We start from the raw sequence: 23,668 nt of genomic DNA, 5'->3' as shown, positions 1-23,668 counted from the left end.
GACACACAGACACACAGACAGCACCCAGGCCTGGCTCCTGTTTGGGTTTTGTTTTCTGCTGCACTGTTTCTGTCCTGGGCACCCCAGGGAGCTGGGCTGGGGGATTTTTCACCTTCACCCCAGGGTGGAGCAGCAGTTCTGTGTCCCTGCCCCAGACAATTAATTCATTCCCTGCTCTGCATCCCGTTGCTGCTCACTGAAACCCAGAGCTGTCCCAGCTTGGAAAATGCTGGATCCAAGTGTCTCTGTTTGTACTTAGGGAAGAATTTCTGCTCTTTCCCACCCAGAGGTTCTGTTTTTACCTTGCAAGCCCCCCTGGATGCAGAAGCAGCTTCATCACCTCTGTGATGACCCAACCTCTTCATCCATGAGCTCTGGGGTGGGACTGAGCTCCCTGTGCCCCCAGCTCCTGCCAGTGAGCATCACCTCCCCTCCCACCCCCTGCAGGATGTCCAACTAGAACCCCCCAGGTTTCATTTGGTGCCTCTGCTCACCCCTTGAAGAGCCTGTCCCCATCTCTGGGCCCCTCCCCACAGGGATTTTGCTGTGGATGGGCAGTCCCAGCTCTCCCAGTTCCCTCACTGGAGCCTCCAGTGCCTTCACCTCAGTGTCTGTTTTCAGCACCCATTTCAGCAGGGATTCTCTTCTGCCAGCTGAAAATGCAACCAGAAAATGAGGTAGAGCAGCAGTGAGAGTAACTGAGCCCAGCCCAGCGTGCTGTGAGTGCCCAGGACAGCATTCCAGGCACTCCTGGAGTTCATGGATGAGCTGAGGGGTCCCTGGAGGGCTCAGGGGATGGAGGGATGGAGGGAGGGATGGATGGAGGGATGGAGGGATGGATGGATGGATGGATGGATGGATGGATGGATGGATGGATGGATGGATGGGATCTGACACCTTCCCAAACTGCTCCTCAAAGAGGAAGGGCCCTTCTCACTATTTATTGTTTGTATTGGCCAGGAGTTTATTCAGCAGAGCTGGATTGATGGGATTGGAGTTTAGGAAGGAGCTACTGGGTGATGCCATGGATTTCTCAATCCCCTGCATTTCCCCACCTGTATTTCCACACCTCTCCTTCCCAGCCAGTCCATGTGGGGGGCCAGACCAGGGCCCCTCACCCCAAAACTCAGGAGAACATTCCCAGTGTGGCTCCTCACCCCAAAAACTCAGGAGAACATTCCCAGTGTGGCTCCTCACCCCAAAACTCAGGAGAACATTCCCAGTGTGGCTCCTCACCCCAAAACTCAGGAGAACATTCTGTGCCCAGTTTGCTCCCAGCTGAGCCCTCTTTGCCTGGGGTGTGGCTGGGTTCAGGTGTTCGTGTTGTTCTTTTTGTCTTTTTGTTGTTCTTTTTTTTTTTTTTTTATTTTTTTATTTTGGTTGGTTTGTTGGGGTTTTTTGTTGTTGTTGTTGTTTTTGGAATTTTTTTTTTGTGTGGAGGCTGGATCAGAGGCAAGAGAACAACAAAACAAAAAAACCAACACCACGAGAGCAGCTGGGAGGACTCAGCGAGGAGAAAACGCCCCACGAGCAGAGAGGAACAAAAGAAACAAAACAAACAAAAGAAACAAACAAAAAAACCCAAAACAAACACGAGCACAGAGGGGCTGGGACAAGGGACAGGGGACAGGGCAGGGCTGGGGAGGCTCAGCCTGGAGCAGGATGGGCTCAGGAGCTGGGACAGGGGCAGCAGGGGAAAGGGTCTGCTGGGGGATGGTGGCAGCAGAAACACCCAAAAACGGCTGCAGCACCCCCAAAAATATCTGTAATAGTCCAAATGACAGCTGTAATATCCCAAAAACAACTGCAATACCCAAAACCAACTGTAACACACCCAAACACAGCTGCAATATCCCAAAAACAACTGCAATACCCAAAACCAGCTGTAACACACCCAAAAGCAGCTGTAATATCCCAAAAACAACTGCAATACCCCAAAACCAGCTGTAATATCCCAAAACCAGCTGTAATACCCCAAAACAACTGCAATACCCCAAAACCAGCTGTAATATCCCAAAACCAGCTGTAATACCCCAAAACAACTGCAATACCCCAAAACCAGCTGTAATATCCCAAAACCAGCTGTAATACCCCAAAACAACTGCAATACCCCAAAACCAGCTGTAACACACCCAAAACCAGCTGTAATATCCCAAAACCAGCTGTAATACCCCAAAACCCAGCTGTAATACCCCCAAAAACATCTGTAACACACCCAAAACCATCTGCAATACCCCAAAACCAGCTGTAATATCCCAAAAACAACTGCAATACCCAAAACCAACTGTAACACACCCAAAACCAGCTGTAACACACCCAAAACCAGCTGTAATACCCCAAAACCAGCTGTAATACCCCAAAACCCAGCTGTAATACCCCCAAAAACATCTGTAACACACCCAAAACCATCTGCAATACCCCAAAACCAGCTGTAATATCCCAAAAACAACTGCAATACCCAAAACCAACTGTAACACACCCAAAAACAGCTGTAACACACCCAAAACCAGCTGTAACACACCCAAAACCAGCTGTAATATCCCAAAACCAGCTGTAAGTCCCCAAAACCGTCTTGAACACCTCAAAAACAGCTGTAAAACCCCAAAACCATTTACAATACCCCAAAACCATTTACAATACCCCCAAACCATCTGCAGTACCCCAAACCAGCATCTCATTCCCCAAAAAGGAGACAGGGCAGGCCTGGGGCTGTTTGGAAAAACTCTCCTATTTTTGTTTTTTTTGGGAGGTTTGGGGTGTTTTTGGTGTCCCTGCTCTGGAGTTTGACACCATCCCAGGGTCAGGATTCCCTCCCTGCACAGGAAGGAATTTGGGTTTGTTTATGAAAGATGAAGATTATTTCAGGATAAATCCCATTGATTTTGGGTGTGCTGGGACAAACCTGCTCCACAAAAACTTTTCTGGTTTCCCTGGATTAAGGTGAATTACTCCCAATAAATTTAATTGCACTGAGAGTATTTCTTGTTTGGGGTTTTTTTGTTTTGTTTTGGTTTTTTTGCCTAACTTTGAACCACAGACAGGTTCAAAAGGTGAGAGCTACAGACCCAGCAGATTTTTTTAATTCTCTTTTTATACAACAGCAACATTTATTATGTAGAATTTTTTTTTTCTCCTCTTCCAGAGCCTCAGATCCTTAAGGAATTTTGTCATTTTGGATCAGCCAGATCAAACTTAACAGGTGTGAGCCATGACTTCACCCTTTCCAGGTTTTTAATTTTTAATATTCCAACCAATATTTAATGATATTTAATATTCCAGCTGCTAGAGCCAGGCTTTACATTCAGTCTGAGTTTAGGTCAGTGGAAAAATTGCTTTTAAAGTGCTTTTTTTTCCCCCCCATAACCAGTTCCAGGGATTCAATATTTGTCCTTATCACAATGGAATTTTCTCCCCTACAAAATGTTGAGTTCTTGCTGACAACACAGTCCCTGCTCAGGAGGCTGTGGAAAGGAGCTGCTGGAGAAAATTCCTTAGATCCCAAGGAATTTTAGACATCACAGCCAGGACAGACAAACAGACACAAATATGGACCAGGGAATTCTTTAGGTGCAGAAAGAACCTGGGGCTCCAAGACAAGAGGCACTAGGGAATAGCAAAGGTGGGAATGGCAGAGAAAAGGGAATTTTTGGGCATAGGGAATAAAAAAAAAAAAAACAACCCCAAGACACAGAAGCTGGAGCAGAGAGGAGTCCTGGTGTCCTTTTCCCTGCCTTGAACAGCAGGGAAAAAACAGCAGGAGCAGAGCTCCTCACCCCAAAAACTCAGGAGAACATTCCCAGCAGAGCTCCTCACCCCAAAACTCAGGAGAACATTCTCAGTGTGGCTCCTCATCCCAAAACTCAGGAGAACATTCCCAGTGTGGCTCCTCACCCCAAAAACTCAGGAGAACATTCCCAGTGTGGCTCCTCACCCCAAAAACTCAGGAGAACATTCCCAGTGTGGCTCCTCACCCCAAAAACTCAGGAGAACATTCCCAGCAGAGCTCCTCACCCCAAAAACTCAGGAGAACATTCCCAGCAGAGCTCCTCACCCCAAAACTCAGGAGAACATTCCCAGCAGAGCTCCTCACCCCAAAAACTCAGGAGAACATTCCCAGTGTGGCTCCTCACCCCAAAAACTCAGGAGAACATTCCCAGTGTGACTCCTCACCCCAAAAACTCAGGAGAACAATCCCAGTGTGGCTCCTCAAACAGCAGGAGGCCACTGAGAGTCAAGGAATCCATGGAAAGATTTCCAGAGATTTTTCAGCATCCCTCAGCTCTGGGTGTTCTCCCTGTTCCTGCACAAACCCCTTGGCACAAAATGATGAGTGGAGGGGAAATGGTGAAGATTGAGGGCTGGGACAGTCCTGGGGGTGGCATTTCCCTCCTTCAGCCCCTGTTAATAAATCCTCTGTGAGAAATTCCCACCCCAACACATCCACCAGCAGCAGAGCAGGAGCCACCAGCAGCTGGGAGCTGGAAAACTCCTGCAAGGACAGGAGGAGATCTTTGCTTTCAGAGTCTTCATCACATCCAGACCCCAAAACACACACCAGAGTAGGTTTGATCCCATCCAAACCTCCCCAAAACCCACACCAGAGTGGGTTAGATCCCATCCAGACCCCAAAACCCACACCAGAGTGGGTTAGATCCCATCCAAACCTCCCCAAAACCCACACCAGAGTGGGTTTGATCCCATCCAAACCCCAAAACCCACACCAGAGTGGGTTTGATCCCATCTAAACCCCAAACCCACACCAGAGTGGGTTTGATCCCATCCAAACCTCCCCAAAACCCACACCAGAGTGGGTTTGATCCCATCCAGACCCCAAACCCACACCAGAGAATCACAAAACCCCCTTGGAGCCTCCTCACTCTGGGACTTGACCCTGGGGACATTTGGGACATTTGGGAGGAGTTGGGCTTGGATGTCTCTGTGTCCCTCGAGCCAAACCCCACAAGCCAGGGCTGTTCAGGGCCCCCTCTCTGCACTCAGTGTTTTTGGGGTGATTTTGGGGTGATTTTGGGGTGATTTTTGGGGTGATTTTGGGGTGATTTTTGGGGTGATTTTGGGGTGTTTTTGGGGCTCACCCTGCAAGAAGAGGGGCAGAGCAGCTCCTTTCCTCCCAGGCCAGGGGTGGGAGGTGTTGATGAGCCACATTTAACACATCCCACCCTCCTCTAGTGAAGGACAGCAGCCTTGTCACCAAAAGTGCCACCAAAAGTGCCACCCCAGCAGCAGCCCCAGCCCCACAGATCCCCCCCCAGCCCCACTCCCCTGGCTCTGAGGCTGGATTGCTTAAGGCAGGTTTTTCATGGACAGCAACACAAACAACAACCCCCTGGCACATTCCAAACATTTCCATCCCCCAGAACAGGAGCCAAAGCAAAACCCCAGAGGGGACACTGAGCCTCCCCCCCATCCAAACCTGTGCCCAGCTCAGCAGGGGCAGAGCAGGGAGGGCAAACCCGAGCCAGAGGAGCAGGAAAACGGGGCAGCAGCTCCTGGAGGAGAATTCTGCATCTTCTTCTTGTCCCACCTCCATCCCTCAGCCAGCAGGATGTGCAGGACAGCCAGGAGAAATGGGGGGGTTGGAAGTATAATGCAAATCTCTTTTCTCTCTCTCTTTTTTTTTTTTTTTTCTGTTTGGGTTTTTTTTTTTGTTTGTTTGCTTGTCTGCTTTTTTTTTTTTTTTTTTTTTTTTTTACATATATACACAAGTCTGACAATAAAATGTGGAACACAGTGCAAAGCCTTGGCTGCAGAGCATCCAGGACTGGCTTAGTTGTGCATCGTGGCGTGTCCACCCTGGGACATCCCTAAAATCCGTGTCCTCAGCTGGCTGGGAGCACAGCAGAGCTGCTCCAGCAGGGAGAGCAGGTCCTGTGTGGGTTAAAAGCCCCGGGGGTCCCTCAGAGGTGCCGGGGGCTGGGGTGCCCGTTGTGGTACAGCTTCTGTTTGATGTGCACCATGTTCCCCGTGGCCTCCTCGTACTGCCGGTGCTGCCGCTTCCTCAGCTCCTTCAGCCGGCAGAACCTGGGGATCCAGGACCAGGAGTTGTCTGCAAGGCAGGGCAGAGGGAGGGTGAGGGGCTGCAGGAGAGGAGGGGGCTGTGCTGCCCCAAAACTGTCCCAAAGCTGCCCCAAAAATATCCCAAAGCTGCCCCAGAAATATCCCAAAGCTCTCCCAAAACTGTCCCAAAGCTGCCCCAAAAATATCCCAAAGCTGTCCCAGAACTGTCCCAAAGCTGCCCCAAAACTGTCCCAAAACTGTCCCAAAGCTGCCCCAAAAATATCCCAAAGCTCTCCCAAAACTGTCCCAAAGCTGCCCCAAAAATATCCCAAAGCTCGCCCAAACCTGTCCTGTCCCAAAACTGTCCCAAAAATTATCCCAAAACTGTCCCAAAATTGTCCCAAACCTGTCCTGTCCCAAAATTGTCCCAAAACTGTCCCAAAATTGTCCCAAAGCTGTCCTGTCCCAAAATTCTCCCAAAACTGTCCCAAAGCTCTCCCAAAGCTGTCCTGTCCCAAAACTGTCCCAAAATTATCCCAAAGCTCTCCCAAAATAATCCCAAAGCTCTCCCAAAGCTGTCCTGCCCCAAAACTGTCCCAAAGCTGCCCCAAAACTGTCCCAAAATTATCCCAAAGCTCTCCCAAAGCTGTCCTGTCCCAAAATTGTCCCAAAAGCTGCCCCTAAACTGTCCCAAAGCTCTCCCAAGGTTGCCCCGAAATTGTCCCAAAACTGTCCCAAAGCTGTCCCAAAATTATCCCAAAATTATCCCAAAGCTCTCCCAAAGCTGTCCTGTCCCAAATCTGCCCCAGAGCCACCCCTGATGTCCCTTCAGCACATCACTCTCTCCCTGCAGCTTGGCCAGGGCAGCTCCAGCACCTTTTCCCAATTCCAGCATCACCCCCTGCCCCCAGCCCCTTTTGAACCCAATTTTTACCCATTAATCACCCCCCAGCCCAGGAACCTCTCCCTCCAGCTGCTCATGGAACTGCTGGTGGTTCCACCCCAAAAATGCAGATCCCAGCCCTCCAAAGGCCACATGGCCCCAGGCTGAGCTGCTGGGACCTGCTTGGGTCTTTTGGATCATTTTGGGTCATTTTGGGTCTTTTCCATCCCAAATGAGCCTCCTGTGAGCTGCCCAGCCCAGCCTGCAGCTGCTACAAAGCACAGGCTGAGCTCCTATGGAATATTTTCTATTTTGAGAAGCCTCTTCCATCAGGAAGGAGCCCCAGGATGTTGTGAGAGGCCACAACTGGAGCTGATCAGCCCCAATGTGACACTGAGTCACTGCTGAGTGCTGCTCGTGCACAGAATTTGTGTTTCCCCTGCCCCAGCCTCACAATTTCTTCCCTCAGAAGGGAAATTCAGCTTTGTTCAACAGAGAAACAAATTCCTTTAAAATTACTCAATTGCATGGTTGGTTTTGAATAAATAGGAAATATTTAGGTTCATTGCACCAAGCCTTAAAATAGGTGTGCACAGGGAGAGGAGGGAAAAAAAATGAAACAAAAGAGATCAATTAGTTGAAATGCTAAATTAATTACTAAAAATAAAAGGCTCCATTCACGAGGGGTGGAACATCTCAGCACAGGGAGAGCTCCTGCTCTGATCTCTGATGGAAATCAGCAGCCACAGCCCCAAAATTGCTTCTGAGAACCTGAGATCTCCCAGGAAAACCATCTCCTGCTTGGGAAGCAGCAGCAGCAGCACAGCCCCAGGAGAACCCTGACTCAGAAGCTGCTCACAGAGCCTGCTGGGGATTTGGGAAGACTAATGGGAAATTAATATCATTTTTTATCTGAGTTTTTAGAAAGAGAGAGTTCACTTCCCTAATTAGAATTTCTTATAGGCCTGCAGATAAATCTTTCTCCTGCTCTGAGTTGTGATTTAACAGCCCCATCAGTCAAGGGCTGGGGAGATGGAGATTTGTGGGCAGCTTTGGAGGGAATTTCCAGTCATTCTCTAATTGAATACATTTTCCTGACATTTTTTCTCTCCTCCATCCATGGGATGCCCAAGCTGAGGGAGGCAGATGGGGCAGAGGCTCTGAAGGATCTGCTGGTCCTTCCTGGGCTGTTAATTCAGGATTTTAGCTGCTCCAAAGCCTGACAGTCCTGCCCAGCCCTTTTGAGGGTTGGTGGTATAACTGAGCAAAAACTGAGCAAAAACTGAGCAAAAACTGAGCAAAAACTGAGCAAAAACTGAACAAAACCATCTCCACATCTGGCCGGGGTGAGGAATGCAGAACCTCAGCTGACACCACACAGATGTCAGTCACAATGTCACAGCTTTGCACAACCAACACCAGGCTGGCTTTTCCAGTAAAAAAAAAAAAAAATCCAGATTTTTTTTTTTTTTTTTGGGGGGGAAATTTGGGCCCAGCCTGAAGATTTTCTGCCCACAATTCCCACAGCAACATTCCTGCTGGGGTCACAGGGTGGTGGAACACCCTGAGCTGGGAGTGACCCATCATGGAAGGACAAAGTGGGAGATTGGGAATAAAAGCAGCAGCTTGAACTTTTCCAGCTCCCCCGGCCTCCAGGGATGAGGAGGAGGAGCAGGAGGAGGAGGAAGAAGAGGGGGAGGAGGAAGAGGAAGAAGAGGAGGAAGAAGAGGAAGAAGAGGAAGAGGAGGAGGAGGAAGAGAAGGAAGAGGAAGAGGAGGAGGAGGAGGATGAAGAGGAAGAAGAGGAAGGGGAAGAGGAGGAAGAGGAGGGTGAAGAAGAGGAAGAGGAGGAGGATGAAGAGGAGGATGAAGAGGAAGAGGAGGGGGAGGAAGAAGAGGAGGAGGAAGAAGAGGAGGATGAAGAGGAGGAAGAGGAAGAGGAGGAGGAGGAGGAGGATGAGGATAAAGAAGAGGATGAAGAAGAAGAGGAGGATGAAGAGGAGGAAGAGGAAGAGGAGGAGGAAGAAGAGGAGGAGGAGGAGGATGAGGATAAAGAAGAGGATGAAGAAGAAGAGGATGAGGAAGAAGAGGAAGAGGAGGAGGAGGAGGAAGAAGAGGATGAGGAAGAAGAGGAAGAGGAGGATGAAGAAGAGGAAGAAGAGGAGGAGGAAGAAGAGGATGAGGAAGAAGAGGAAGAGGAGGATGAAGAGGAAGAAGAGGATGAGGAAGAAGAGGAAGAGGAGGATGAAGAAGAGGAAGAAGAGGATGAGGAAGAAGAGGAAGAGGAGGATGAAGAAGAGGAAGAAGAGGATGAGGATGAAGAGGAAGAGGAGGATGAAGAGGAAGAGGAGGAGGAGGGGAGGAGCGGCACTCACCATAGCGGCGGCTGGCCCGCCAGGCGCGCACGGCGTAGTGCAGGACCCCGTCCATCCACACCAGGAACCAGCTGATACAAAAGCCCAGCAGCAGCCCCAGCATCAGGTCGATCTCCTGCTTGGTCACATTGTCGGTCACGAAGTAATTCTCCGAGGAATCCACCACCGACTGGTCCCCGTCGTACGGGATGACATAGTGCACGTGGTGCCTGCCAGAAACGGGGGGTCAGCGCAAATTCTCATTTTTGCCTTTCCCCCCAGGGCAGAAGGGCTGGGCTGGAGGAAAAAAACCCCTGACCTGGCCTGGCAGTGCCACCACTGTCCCCGCTGTCCCTGCCCTGGCAGTGCCACCACTGTCCCCGCTGTCCCTGCCCTGCGGCTCCGGGCGTGGCCCCAGACGGGATTTGCTGCTCCCTGTCCCTCTCCCTCCGTGCAATGGGGCTTGTGTGGATGCCTCAAGATTTTAGATTTAATAGTCATATATTTATTTTTCTATTTATATCTATAATTTATATAGATATAATTTATATCTATAAATTGTATACATATAATATAATATAATATAATATAATATAATATAATATAATATAATATAATATAATATAATATAATATAATATAATATAATATAATATAATATAATATAATATAATATAATATAATATATTACATAAACATATATAATATATACTATATACTATATACTATATAATATATAATATATAATATATAATATATAATATATAATATATAATATATAATATATAATATATAATATATAATATATAATATATATACATTTGATATATTCTACACATACATATATGTATATATTATATGTATATATACATATTATATATTCTATACATACATATATGTACATATATGTATATACACATATGTATATATAATACATAATGTATATATACATATAAACATTATGTATTTATATATTATATTGTATTCTACGTATATATTATATTGTATTCTATGTATATATTAGAATTTATTATATGTTATATATATACATTTTTATATATAAATATATATTTTTATATAATATATATATTTATATACATTTTAAAATATATAAATATATATTTATACACATTATATTTATAATCCTGCAGTTCTCTAGTTATAACTCCAAACTCCATGTACAGTGTGAGCTCAGCTCTCCCATTTTGCTCAGACACAGCAATTCCTCTCCAGGCTGGGAATCAAGAACACCTCACCAAAAAATATAAACAACAGTGAGCTGGGGGGAGCAAATTTGGGGTAAATTCCTTCATTATCTGAAGCTGTAATTGGAGGATTAACCCCCAATCTGCAAATGGGCCAAACTTATAAAAATGTGAATTTTGTGCTCCATTTTTGGGTGTAGCCCCTGCCCTAAATGTACCTGAAGGCCCCTCAATAAATATAAATAAACTGCATTTTATTCTCCTAATTTTGTCTGGCCTCTGCTTTCAGGTAAGCCCAAAAAGGCACCAGCGTCCCTCACACACCAGAGTTTAGAGGGTTTGCAAATTTACAGGCAGGGAGGAATTCCAGCCTCTCACTCCTGGAAAAGTCCCAAAACCACCTCAGCCCCTCCTGTTCCTTCCCCAGGGGATCTGGGGGCCCCGCAGCTCCAAAACTCCCCAAAACTCCCCGGTTTGGAGAGGGTCAGTGAGTCCATTTGTGCCATGAGGTGATGGAGACCAAACCTGAGCTGGAGCTGAAAAACACGAAAAACCCTCCCGGGTTCCCCTGGAGAAAAGCAGGGAAATGTCAGGGATGGAGTGAGGGGGGAAAAAAGGGGAGCAGGGAGAGCTGTGGGGGCGCAGGAGGGGAGGAGCAGCGCCGGGTCCCGGGGATGAGCGGGGTGGGAGCATCCCGAGGGTGCAAAAATGCTCTGGGCAGCTCCTCACCTTGGCAGGGAACCCAGGTGGGCAGTGACAGAGCTGTCCCCACCCCAATAATGACCCCAGGTGGGCAGTGACAGTGCTGTCCCCCACCCCAGCAATGACCCCACACCCACCAGGCGATGCCCAGCCCCAGGTGGGCACTGGTGGTGCTGTCCCCACCCCAACAGTGACCCTACACCCATCCAGGTGATGCCCAGCCCCAGGTGGGCAGTGACAGAGCTGTCCCCACCCCAGCAATGACCCCAGGTGGGCAGTGACAGAGCTGTCCCCACCCCAATAATGACCCCAGGTGGGCAGTGACAGTGCTGTCCCCACCCCAGCAATGACCCCACACCCAACAGGTGATGCCCAGCCCTGTCCGCAACCCCAAAAATGCCCCCACACCCACCAGGCCATGCCCAGCCCCAGGTGGGCAGTGACAGAGCTGTCCCCACCCCAGCAATGACCCCACACCCACCAGGTGATGCCCAGTCCAAGGTGGGCAGTGACAGTGCTGTCCCCACCCCAATAATGACCCCACACCCTCCAGGTGATGCCCAGCCCGGTTCTCACCCCAACAATGATCCCACACCCACCAGACCGTGCCCAGCCCTGTCCCCACCCCAATAATGACCCCACACCCATCCAGGTGATGCCCAGCCCTGTCCCCAACCCCAAAAATGACCCCACACCCACCCGGCCGTGCCCAGCCCCAGGTGGGCAGTGACAATGCCCCCACACCCACCCGGCCGTGCCCAGCCCCAGCACAGCCCTGGCACCCCCGGTGCCCCCAGTTCAGGCAGCAGCGATGTCCCGCTGCTGTCACTGTCCCCAGCATCCCGTCCCCGGCTCCCGCTCCAGACGGGAGGGAGGCGCCCGCGGAGGCCTCTGAATATTCATGAGGTGCAGGTTTGCTCCATAATCACGCCTGAGAAACGTCCAAATATTTACACAAACAAAGCTCCGCTCACAGGAACCTTCTGAAAACAGCCCTAATCCCAGCGGTGCCGTAGTGGGGGCACCGGGGCTGGCACGGGGCTAGCACGGGCCCCGGGGTGGCCACCAGCCCCCCAGTGCCCATGGGCGCCCAGGGAAGGGACCCGGCTGGGGAGGGACGGGAGATGCCAGCCCTGGTGGCAGCAGTGACCCCGGGGCTGCCGCTCCGGTTTGGAACTGGGAATTTCCCTCTTTTGGCGCTGGGGAATCCAGGGGGAGAGGCTGAACGAGGGAGGGGTCCCAGCAGGAATGGGAGGGGTCCCATGAGCACAGCCAGGCACTTCCCGTGTTCCAAATTTACCAAATCCTTACACACATCTCTCATCTGCCATCCCTCCCAAACCCCTGCACACTCACATCCCCCATATTCCATGATTTCCCAAGCCCCTGCACACATCTCCCATGTTCCAAATTTACCAAATCCTTGCACACACATCTCCCATGTTCTAAATTTACCAAATCCTTCCACACACATCTCCCATGTTCTAAATTTACCAAATCCTTGCACACACATCTCCCATCTCCCATCCTTCCCAAACCCCTGCACACATCTCCCATCATTTCCCAAACTCCTGCACACTCACGTTTCTCATGTTCCATCCTTCACAAGACCCTGCAAATACACACATCTCCTATGTTCCATGATTTCCCAAATCCCTGCACACTCCCATCTCTCATGTTCCATGATTTCCCAGATCTCTGCACACATTTCTCATCTTCCATCCTTCCCAAACCCCTGCAAATACACACATCTCCCATATTCCATGATTTCTCACATCCCTGCACACATATATCTCCCATGATTTCCCAAACCCCTGCACATATTTCTCATCTTCCATCCTTCCCAAACCCCTGCACCATCTCCCACATTCCACAGTCTCCCAAACCCCTGCACACTCACATCTCACCTCCCACCCTTGAGGAAAGCCCTCCTGTCACTGAGGATTCCCAGGGAAGCCCCGGGAACCAACCCCGAGCCACCACAGTAACTCCACACGGAGCAGATCCAGAGCTGCATTCCCACTTTGTGGAGTTTTCTGGAAGCAAAGCCCGGGGAAGATGAATTTTTCCTGCTGTTGCAACAGTTGGGCTGGAGGGGATTTTATCCTTTCCTTGCCTCAGCAGGGCTGAGTGGTGCTCAGAGAAGGGGAGGGGAGCAGGGACAGACCCCCACGAGTTCCCTGCTGCTGCTGGAGCCCCTGGGGATGCTCCGGGGGGGAATCAGCCCCTGCCCAGCACAGCAGGTTTTTAACAGAGCTCAGAGCACCAGGGTCCCCCCTCATGCCCAGGGGAAACTGAAACTGGATCCAGACCCAGAGAGGGGAGGTGACAGCTCTGGCTGGGCTGGGGCTGGGTGCAGGAACGGGCACAGCCAGGGCTGGGCACGCAGAAACCTGCCCTGAACCCTCCAGTGCTCACTGCACCAACCAGAGCCCTGGGCAGAGAGGCAAAATCCTCCTGGAGAGACAAAAAGCTCCTTCAGGAACAAAAACCTCTTCCAGGGACAGAAAAACAAACCTCCTTCAGGGACAAAAATCCTCCTTCAGGGACATAAAATCCCTTCAGGGACAAAAAACCCTTCAGGGACATAAAACCCTCTTCAGCTGAGCCCTGTCGGGGTGGCTGTGGGGCCTCTGGGGACCACAGCCCCGGGACAGAGATGTCACACGTGGTCCCACAGCCAAACCCACCTCCTGCCTGTGTTTATTCACAAGAGAAGGATGTACCAAATAATTCCTGGGGGCAAATTCCTGGGCGGTTCCAGCCTGCCCTCCTGAGCTGTGCCCATCCTCGGGGGACTCCAAAACACCCCGAGCTGTGCCCATCCTCAGGGGACCCCAAAACACCCGAGCTGTGCCCGACCCTGGCTGTGGGACCCCAAAACACCCGAAGCTGTGCCCACCCTGGCTGTGGGACCCCAAAACACCCCGAGTTGTGCCCGATCCTGGCTGTGGGACCCCAAAACACCCCGAGCTGTGCCCGATCCTGCCTGTGGGACCCCAAAACACCCGAGCCGTGCCCGCCCTGGATCTTTCCCAAGGAGTAACAGACGGGCACAGGAATTGCAGCGCTCCTGGCGCCGGGAGCTCCCGGGGAGCAGCAGGACAGAGCCGAGCGCTGTCACCGGGCTCAGGTGACAAAGGCAGCCCGGACCGTGTGTCCGCAGCCCCCGTGCCCATCCCCAGCCCGTGACAAGGCGGGACGAGCCCTGCTCTCCTCCGCTCCTGTCCCTGGCGTGACCTTGTGTCCGCGCCGCTGCTGCAGCCCCGGCGCGGCTCGGGAGCCTCGGGAGGATCTGGTTGAACGGAGTCTGGAGCTGCCCCTGGGCTTGTCACAGCCCCTGGGGACAGGGGCGGGACAGGGATGGGACAGGGATGGGGACAGGGACGCGCGGATGCTCCGGCTCAGCCCCGGTGACAGCGACAGCTCAGGTGACAGTGGCACCACGTCACATCTCCCGCTGCAGCTGGACCGAGCCCTTCCCCATCGCCAGCTGCAGCAGGATTGGAGGAAATTTGGGGAAATTTGGGCTTATCCAGCCGCCCAGCAGGGCTGGAGGGAGGCAGAGCCTCGCAGAACTGCATCCCTGCCTGACCTTGCCGCTGCTCCTCAGCATCCCCAAAAACACCACCCAAAACATCTCCCTGCTCCGGGTCCTGGTGGAAACAACTCCCTGCGAGAGCAGCAGGCAGAGCACTGCCAGCACGGCCCAGAGGGGCTGGGGAAGGAGGAAACAGAGGAGAAGCGTCCCTCGTGTCCCTGTGCCACCCCCGTGACCCCTCAGCCTCCTCACACCGCTGAGCCCAGCCCTGTGCCCAGGCTCTGCTCGCAGCTCCAGCTCAGCCCTTCCTGCTGGCTCAGAGCCTGGAGCCTCCCGGGCAGGGGGAGCTGCAGGTGCAGCACCAGGTGAGCTCCAGGTGAGAGGCGATCCCAGCCAGGGGAGCACGGCCAAGGTCACCCCCAAGGTCGGGGCAGGGGGACACGAAGCTCAGGGGGGCTCTGTGCTCTCTGTGAGCCCCCCAGGCTGTCCTGGCTCCCTCCAGGTGTCACCTGCTCCCTCCAGCTCGCCCTGCCTCCTGCACGGACGCCCTTTGGTGTTTTTCCTCTGCATGACATCACCCAGCTCCTGATCTGCTGCCAGCCCTGCTTCCACTGAGGGACCCTTTGCTGGCTGGGATGGAGAGGCTGGGGAAGCTCACACAGCCCAGCAGTGCTGCCCAGCCCTGCCCTCCCTGGGGACAGCCACATTTGGGGTTTGGGGTTTGGGCAGCCTGGGTGGCTCCCCACGCCCAGGATGGAGAGTGCCAGGCTGCCCCAGGGATCTGCACGGTGCCAGCAGCCCAGGAGTGTGGCTGTCACCCCCTCCTGAGGCAGATGTGGCAGGAGGAGCTGTCCCTGTCACACCCAGCTGCCAGCCCTGGCTCTGTGCTGCTGTTCTGGCTCCAGCCTCCCTTCCCAGCAGTTTTCCCAGCTGTGGATGCTCTCCCCTGCTCTGGGGGGTGCTGGCAGCTCTGCCCTCCTTGGTTCACGTGCTCTGGAGTGGGAAAAACCTGTTCCCAGGTGATGGTGACACCTCACCTATGGACATTTGTCACCCCTCAGAGGAGCTGTGTCACCAGAGCAGGGACACTCCACTGTCCAGCCCAGGCTCTCTCAGACTGCAAACAGCAGCCCAGTGCCACCCAAAAAACTGCAGATATGGCCAGGGGTGGCTGAGCAGCTCCAGCTCCCCCAGCCCAGGGCTCCAGGCCCTGCAGCCACTCAGACTCTGCACAGCACAGGTGTCACCTCCTGGTCCTCTGTGTCACAGCTCCCTTCTGACAGCACAGACTCAAAAAGCACCTCCCAGCCCCTCTCACCTCAACAAACCCCTCCTGGCATGAAATGACAGCAAACAGCCCAGCCCCAGTGACCCTGATCCCAGGGGAAGGGTGAGGTGGGATCAGCCTCCAGCAGCTCCTGGAAGGGGGGCTGCTTTGTGTCCTGATCCTTCCCAGCCACTGCAGACACACTGAATGCTCAAAAACATGGAAAAATAAATGTACAGCACTCCTTGCACTTGTCCTGGGACCCTCCTGCTGGGCCAGAGAGGGGAGGAGAGGCCAGGGCAGGGAGGGCACAGCCCTGGCACCAGGACACAGCCCAGGCACAGCCTGCAGGAGCCTGGGGAGCACTTTGGGGCAGCTGGAGCAGCCCTGCTGGCCCTGCCCGGGGTGACCCAGAGCCCCCAGACCTGGGCCTGAGCTGGGACTGGGCACAGGAACACGGGAGCCCAAAGTGCAGCTGGGAGCAGGCAGGGCCCAGAGCCTGCCAGGGGAGAGGGGACCCAGCTGGGGCAGCAAGGACAGGGACAGAGCCCCCCATCCCCTGGCACAGCTGGGACACAGAGCCAGCCCTGCCTGGCCACAGCCAGCCCCCCTGGGCTGCTCCCAGCACCCCTGGGCCAGTTCATAGCACCCCTGGGCCATCTCCCAGCACCCCTGGGCCAGTTCACAGCACACCTGGGCCAGTTCACAGCACCCCTGGGCCAGTTCACAGCACACCTGGGCCAGTTCACAGCACCCCTGGGCCAGTTCACAGCACCCCTGGGCCAGTTCATAGCACCTCTGGGCCAGCTCAGAGCACCTCTGGGCCAGTTCACAGCACCCCTGGGCCAGCTCCCAGCACACCTGGGCCAGTTCTCAGCACCCCTGGGCCATCTCCCAGCACCTCTGGGCCAGTTCCCAGCACCTCTGGGCTTCTCCCAGCACACCTGGGCCAGTTCACAGCACCTCTGGGCCATCTCAGAGCACCCCTGGGCCATCTCCCAGCACCCCTGGGCCAGTTCCCAGCACACCTGGGCCATCTCCCAGCACACCTGGGCCAGTTCACAGCACCCCTGGGCCAGTTCCCAGCACACCTGGGCCATCTCCCATCACACCTGGGCCAGTTCCCAGCACCTCTGGGCTTCTCCCAGCACACCTGGGCCAGCTCCCATCACCCCTGGGCCAGTTCCCAGCACCTCTGGGCCAGTTCCCAGCACCTCTGGGCTTCTCCCAGCACACCTGGGCCATCTCCCAGCACACCTAGGCCAGTTCACAGCACCTCTGGGCCATCTCAGAGCACCCCTGGGCCAGCTCCCAGCACCCCTGGGCCAGTTCACAGCACACCTGGGCCAGTTCTCAGCACACCTGGGCCAGTTCACAGCACACCTGGGCCAGTTCTCAGCACACCTGGGCCAGCTCCCAGCACCTCTGGGCCCTCTCCCAGCACCTCTGGGCCATCTCCCAGCCCCTCTGGGCCATCTCCCAGCCCCTCAGGCTGCTCCAGCCCCTGCCAGGCACACAGAGCTCAGAGCTCCTCCTGGAGAGCACACCCTGCTGTGCCCAGGGCACTCACAACCTGCTGGACAATCCTGGGGAAGGGATCCCCTCTGATGCCCTGAGCCAGGAGAGGAAGGGAAACGTTTCTGGATGAATTATTGGCTCTGACTGACACTGTGACCCAGGCTGGGGCAGGAGGGAGATCATTAATTGCAGCAGCTCAGCCCACTGCACATCAATCTTCATTCATTCCAATTCCTCCTTCCCTTCCATTTCTGCAACATTTACTGATTTTCCCCATTCCTCTCTGCAACACCCTGAACTGCAGCCAGCTCCCTCCTCCGAGGATCCCTCTGCTCGTTGGCAAATTGAGTTCTTCATCAAGCCCTGGTAGCAGTGCTGACAGGAGGCTGCAGGACACAGCCCAGGGCTGAGCTCAGAGCCTGGGCAGCTCTCAGAGAGCTCAGGGCTCTGTGCTGGGGGTCAGGGGGCAGCTCAGGGCAAAGCTCAGCACGGGCTCACACAGCACGGGGAGGCTTTGGGGAATCTCCTCTCAGGGTTTGGAGCCCAAGCTCAGAAACTCCTGAGTTGTTTCTGTTGTTTCTGCCAGAGCCATTGCTCCCACAGACCTGAGGCAAGGCATAAACTTTGCTTTTTGCCTCCTCTCACCTCCATGCTCAGCTGTTTGGAAGATTTTTTTGTGGCACTTTCGAAGAAATGAGCCAGTGATGTTTGTGGAGAGTGTCACAGAGAATTTATCTGCCTCAGGAGCATCTCTGCAGGAGCAGGGGGAGAGCAGGGGTGCTGCCCCTGCCACCTCAGCCTTGGGCAGAGGGGACACTCAGCCAGGCCACCAGTGACACCTGGCACTGCTCAGCCCCTCCAAACATCACAGCCCATCACCAGCTGCCCATTCTCACCAAGCTGTGATGAACAAAAAGAAAAACTGCTGGAAGAAGCAGAGGAAAACTCTTGAACTAGTGAAAAACATCCAGAAGGCTCAAAGAAGGAAAAAAGCTAAGAAAGCCAAACCAAGTGGAACACACTGTGGATTTTTGCCCCCAAGCTGAGCTGGAGAGGGAGGTGCCCCAGAGCTGAGGGTGCTGCTGGTGCCTCTGTGCTGCTCTGCCCCAGGAGGATGAGCAGGAGCCGTGGGAGGGAGGCCCAGATCACCTCTGGAGCTGAGGCAAAGCATTTTCTGTTCAGCCAGCCAAGCACAGCCCAGGGCCACAGGAGGGGTGGAATTCCTGGGTTCAGGAGGGGCAAAGCTCAGGCCCAAGGGCTGGGATGTGGCCAGGGGGCTCTCCAGGGGTCCTGTGGCTGCTTTCCAGCCCCACCAGGCACGGGAGGGCAGCTTGAGGAGCAGCATCCCACAGAGAAGGGTGAAATTCAGCTCCCCAGAGCTCAGCCCTGGCCTGAGCAGCTTCCAGAGCAGCCAGACCCCAGTTTCAAGCTGAGCACTTGGGTGATTGCCACAAGAGAGATGCTGTTTAGGAGAATTAAATGTTCCCAAGAGCCACAGAGGGAGGCAGGTGTTTGTCCAGACATAAACTTGTGCACAGCAAAGGTTTCACTCCTGACAGCCTGGGATCCACCCTGACGCTCCTGGCTCACCCAAAAACACAGCCCAGCCTCCTCAGTGTGCTGTGCCCACCACAGCTCCCGGGGGGAAAAGCCACAGGGAATGAAAATCTGATCCAAGATTGCAAAGTGACTCTGTCCTAGGCCTGGACAGGGATCCTCTCATTTCTCCAAACCCCAAAAGAGCCACACAAGCACCAACTGCAACACCCAGCCCACAAACAGTCTGGGGCACACCACGGCCTGACCGACAGCAAAAGGCAAAATGACAAACCTTCAAACCCAAGTTACTTTCCCAGGGCTCCCAAATGCCTGCACACAAATGCGCTCACAAAGGGAAAATGCACTTCCAAGCCCACAGAAAACTCTTCTTCCAGAAAAAAAACCCAACCAACCAACCCCCATCCCCCCTCCTTCCTCACCCTGCTCATGCAGGAGCAGCTGAGGAAGGTGAGACACAGCCAGAATGCCAAAATGGTAGCCCAGCCCCGGCTGCCGCTGGCCACCTCCTCCCGGGGAGACGAGAAGGGGCTGGGGGCAGGGCAGGGGAGGCTCTGCAGGTAACTCACCTTCCACAGTTGCAGTGACAAACTCGGTCCTCCCCTCTCAGATGCGGTAGGATGTAATTGTGAAATCTGTCCAACAACGCATTCATGTCCATCAAGCAAGCTATTGCCTGTAAGAGCCCATAACCAAGGCATCTGGTCAACTCTGGATGATGGAATAAAACATTGACTCCAGTTTGATTGCCAGAGACCGAAGCAGTCATCAAGAAGAGAGTGCTGGGTGCTCGGTGGGGCACACACACGCACACACACACACACACGGAGGTGCTCAGGCTGAGGGACAGTGCGGGGGGAAGGTGGAGGGGAGGGAGGAGGAATGGAGGGGGGACCACGGAGGGGAGGGAGATAAGCACAAAAATCTCTTACCATAACGATAGAGGCGCCCAGGATCATGAAAATCATGGTGTTTGCATTCATGGACATCAAGAGGGAATGGCCAGCGGTCGGGTCCGTGCGCGCCCGGCCCGCGGAGGGCGAGCGGCGGCCGCGCTATTCCGCAGCGCCGAGCGCGGGGCGCATCGCGCTCGCTGCCCGCTCGCTGCGGTGCTGCGGGGGGCGCCGGGGCCGCGGGGAGCCCCCCGCGCACACACACGCACTCCCCCGTGCCGGGGATGCCGCGGGCTCCCGAGCCCTGCCCGCTTTATTTTTTTATTTTTCTAGGACGAATGTGACAGGTAAAAAAAAAAAAAAAAAAATTAAAAAAAAATAAAAATTAAAAAAAAAAAAAAATAGATAAAAAAAATAAAATGGGAAAATTTAAAAATAATCAAAATAAGAATAATAATTCCACGGCCAGCGCTGGCTCCGGGCTCCCCCCGGGTGCGCGGCTCCGGGTACAAGCACAGCCTTCATGCAGCAACTGGGAAGCGAGGCAGCCAAAGCCGGGGTGGGGGGGAGAGGCTGGGGGAGGAGGAGGCAGGCTGCAAAAAAAATCACCCACTCCGGGGGAGCCTCATCGCATCCTCCCCGCCGACCCTCCCCAAAATCATCAAAAAAATGGGAAATTAAAAAAATATATGTGTTAAAAAAAAAAAATAAAATACCCCAGCTCCCAAATCACCGCGCCCACCCTCACCCCCACCTTAAAAAAAAATGAGCCCCACAAACCCTCTCGGTGCCGGCAGCCCCCGGCCCAGCCCCTCCCGGGCTCGGGGGAGGGATGCGGGATGCAGGGGAGGGATGCGGGATGCAGCGACAGGGGGAAGATGCGCCCAGGCAGCGCCGGCCGCCCCCTCCCCACCCTGGGCATTTACCTACGTGGGGAGGCGCTGCTCCGGGAGCGGCTCATGGCGAGCGGCGGCCGCAGCTCTGCGGGCCCGGCCCTGCGGGGCTCCCCCCGCCCGCAGCCGCACGCCGAGCCCCGCCGCCGCCGCTCGCTCGGCGCTTTGGTGCCGCACGCCATCCTCACCCCGCCCTTCCTCCGCCCGGGGTCGGGCCCCGGGACCCCCCAGCGCTGCCGCCCCTCGGAACGGGGGTCCCGGGGTCCCCCCGCCGCCTCCGTCGCTCCTCTCCCCGCACGGACCCGCGGGGTCCCGGCCCCCGCACGGAGGGTTTGCTCTCCCCGCAAATCCCACCCCAGCCGCAAATCCTCCCCGGGAAAGGCGCTGAGACCCCTCGGAGGCGCTTTTGTGACTCCCAGAACTTTGTCCCGTCTCTGTCCCTACAGGGTCGCGCTCCGGATCTCCACGGCTCGGTTCCACCCCTCGGTCCGACTCAGCTTTTAGGAGCTGCCGGGAAAATGGAAAGGAAAGGAGTGACCAGCCGAGAAGTTTGTGCTTGTTTGGTTGCTGTTCCTTTTACAGCGAACGGGGCGAGGTGGAGGAATCGCAGCCACCACGTGGGAAACACCGAGCTTGATGTCCTGCAGTGCCTTCCCCTCCTCAGCCTTCCTCGGGGTGAGTTTCTCCTCGCTAGAACCCAGCTGCTCCTTTTTTGGGGGTTTCTCAGGGTGACCAAAGCAGAGTTTGCTGCTGCTGGGTTTTGCATTTTTTGCATATTTGTTTTCCTGCTGCTCCTCAGGCCACAATCAGCCTCCTTATGTAATGACTTGTGTTATATAAACTCCATTCTTCAAGGAACAGTCATTAACCTACTACTGGGTATTGAAAATACCAAAATACTGTCACACAATTAAAATCACTAAATGGTGTCCTCAAATTAGAGTACAGATTGCATTGCAGAGTTTTTTTTTTTTTTTTTTTTTTTTTTTTTTTTTTTTTTAATTGAAGCACACACATGAAACATTTTACAAGGCAGGCTCTTCATGCAAAGGAGCCCCAACCCTCTGCCCTGAGCTGCTTCCACTTCTTCCTGAGCTCAGGAGTGGATTCTGCCAAGGAAATGCAGAGCTCAGAGAGGATGCAGCTGGTTACTCTGCCAGTTGTAGAAAACAAAAGCGTTTCTGAAGTCACAGCTGAATAAAACCATGGGAGGGAACAGTTTGAAGACAAATCCCGGGGAATTTTGTGGAACTGAAGTTTCCCCAGCCAATGTTCATCACTGCCACAAACCAGGCTGGGTCAGCTCTCAGCTGGGCTCGAGGCACTGAGGAGAGATTTTGTCACTGGCTTGGGTAAAGCCATTCACCTTGCTGTGCTTCTGGAGCACAAATCCTCCAAAAATCCCTGTTGTGGTCAGTCCTGGCTGTTGGGGATCCCAAACATCTCTGTCCTGATCAATCCTGGCTGTTGGGGATCCCAAAAATCCTTGTCCTGATCAATCCTGGCTGCTGAGGATCCCAAAAATCCCTGTCCTGATCAATCCTGGTTTCTGGGGATCCCAAAAATCCCTGTCCTGATCAATCCTGGCTGCTGGGGATCCCAAAAATCCCTGTCCTGACCAATCCTGGCTGCTGGGTTCCCAAATATCCCTGTCCTGATCAATCCTGGCTGCTGGGGATCCCAAAAATCCCTGTCCTGATCAATCCTGGCTGTTGGGGATCCCAAAAATCCCTGTCCTGATCAATCCTGGCTGCTGTGATCCCAAAAATCCCTGTCCTGATCAAACCTGGCTGCTGGGTTCCCAAATATCCCTGTCCTGATCAATCCTGGCTGTTGGGGATCCCAAAAATCCCTGTCCTGATCAATCCTGGCTGTTGGGGATCCCAAACATCCCTGTCCTGATCAATCCTGGTTTCTGGGGATCCCAAAAATCCCTGTCCTGACCATTCTGGGAGTGATCTCCACAGTCCTGGTTGCTCCCAGTGCCCTTCATGTCCCACCTTCAGCAGAGCTGCCTGCAGGTGACAAACTCCAGCCTGGAAGTGACCCTGTCACACCTGGGCAAAGACTCTCCAGTGGGTGCTAACACCACACAGTGGCTTTGTTAAACTCATTCCTGATTAAGAATTAGCTGCTCCCTTTGGAAAAGCAGCAGCTGAGAGCTCCTGCCCAGCTCCGAGCCTGGAGCTGTGCTGTCACCAGCAGCCTCACCCAGGCGGTGTCACAGGATCCCGGTGCCATCTGGCCAGTCCCTAACCAGGATTATTTCCCCCCCTGTAAATATTCAGCCCCAGGTGGGAGTTTATCACAAACCACACCCACAGGAACTGACTCCTCTGCTTTTCTCTTGGAGGGAACACGACCTCAGCTCAGCTCTGTGGTGCCCACACAAGTCAGTTTACACCAACCAGAGCATTTCTTCTCCTTTTGAATTGTCTCCATGCCCTCCCTGGACTCCTCTCATTGATTTTTATTCCCATTTTCTCCCCAGTTTCGTGCCAGTACGAGTGTGTTTGTGTTTGTCTTTATCAGCACCTTGTCCTGAGATCCAGCACATCTGAGAAGTGGAAGTTGGAGCTGGAGACTCAGCAACAAATCCACTGGGGAAACCCAGGATGATGGATCTTTGCACAGATCCAGCACCCCCAGACCCTTGGGGAGAAGCTCTTTGCAGCAGGGGCAGCCTGAGGGCACTGTCTGCACTCCTCAACAGGCAGAGACCTGCAGGAATGAGACACCAGCAGAGGGAGAAAAGCACCAGGATGCCCAGTTTGATTTACATAAACCCATCTGGAAGATGTTCTGATTGTTCTGAAAGTCTGGAGAGGCACGAGAAAAAACA

The 23,668-nt window shown here is 53.7% G+C and overlaps 1 protein-coding gene and 1 long non-coding RNA gene across 4 annotated transcripts; one reads left to right on the top strand and one right to left on the bottom strand.

Annotated features, from left to right (window-relative positions):
* Positions 1-5,640: 5,640 nt before the first annotated feature.
* Positions 5,641-20,941, bottom strand: TMEM240 (transmembrane protein 240). Of its 3 annotated transcripts, none has more exons than XM_056508114.1 (4): positions 19,973-20,270; positions 19,610-19,716; positions 9,273-9,481; positions 5,641-6,064 (listed from the first exon to the last, which is right to left on the bottom strand). In XM_056508114.1, exons 1-4 carry the CDS (start codon positions 20,027-20,029, stop codon positions 5,916-5,918), a joined length of 522 nt encoding a protein of 173 aa, XP_056364089.1. In that variant the 5' UTR covers positions 20,030-20,270; the 3' UTR covers positions 5,641-5,915. The 3 variants fall into 3 exon arrangements, with proteins under 3 accessions (XP_056364089.1, XP_056364088.1, XP_056364090.1); XM_056508115.1 differs by lacking the exon at positions 19,973-20,270 and adding an exon at positions 20,860-20,941 and having other exon boundaries at positions 5,662-6,064; XM_056508113.1 differs by lacking the exon at positions 19,973-20,270 and having other exon boundaries at positions 19,610-19,809.
* A 502-nt stretch (positions 20,942-21,443) lies between these two features.
* LOC130261654 (uncharacterized) lies at positions 21,444-23,652 on the top strand. Its single transcript, XR_008842012.1, has 2 exons — positions 21,444-21,501; positions 23,359-23,652. It is a non-coding gene; the product is annotated as an uncharacterized LOC130261654 (long non-coding RNA).
* Positions 23,653-23,668: the final 16 nt, after the last annotated feature.

Source organism: Oenanthe melanoleuca, chromosome 21 (assembly GCF_029582105.1).
Source record: "Oenanthe melanoleuca isolate GR-GAL-2019-014 chromosome 21, OMel1.0, whole genome shotgun sequence".
NCBI classification, from domain to species: domain Eukaryota; kingdom Metazoa; phylum Chordata; class Aves; order Passeriformes; family Muscicapidae; genus Oenanthe; species Oenanthe melanoleuca.
The sequence above is the reverse complement of the archived record's forward strand: the minus strand, read 5'-3'. Positions and strand labels throughout refer to the sequence as shown.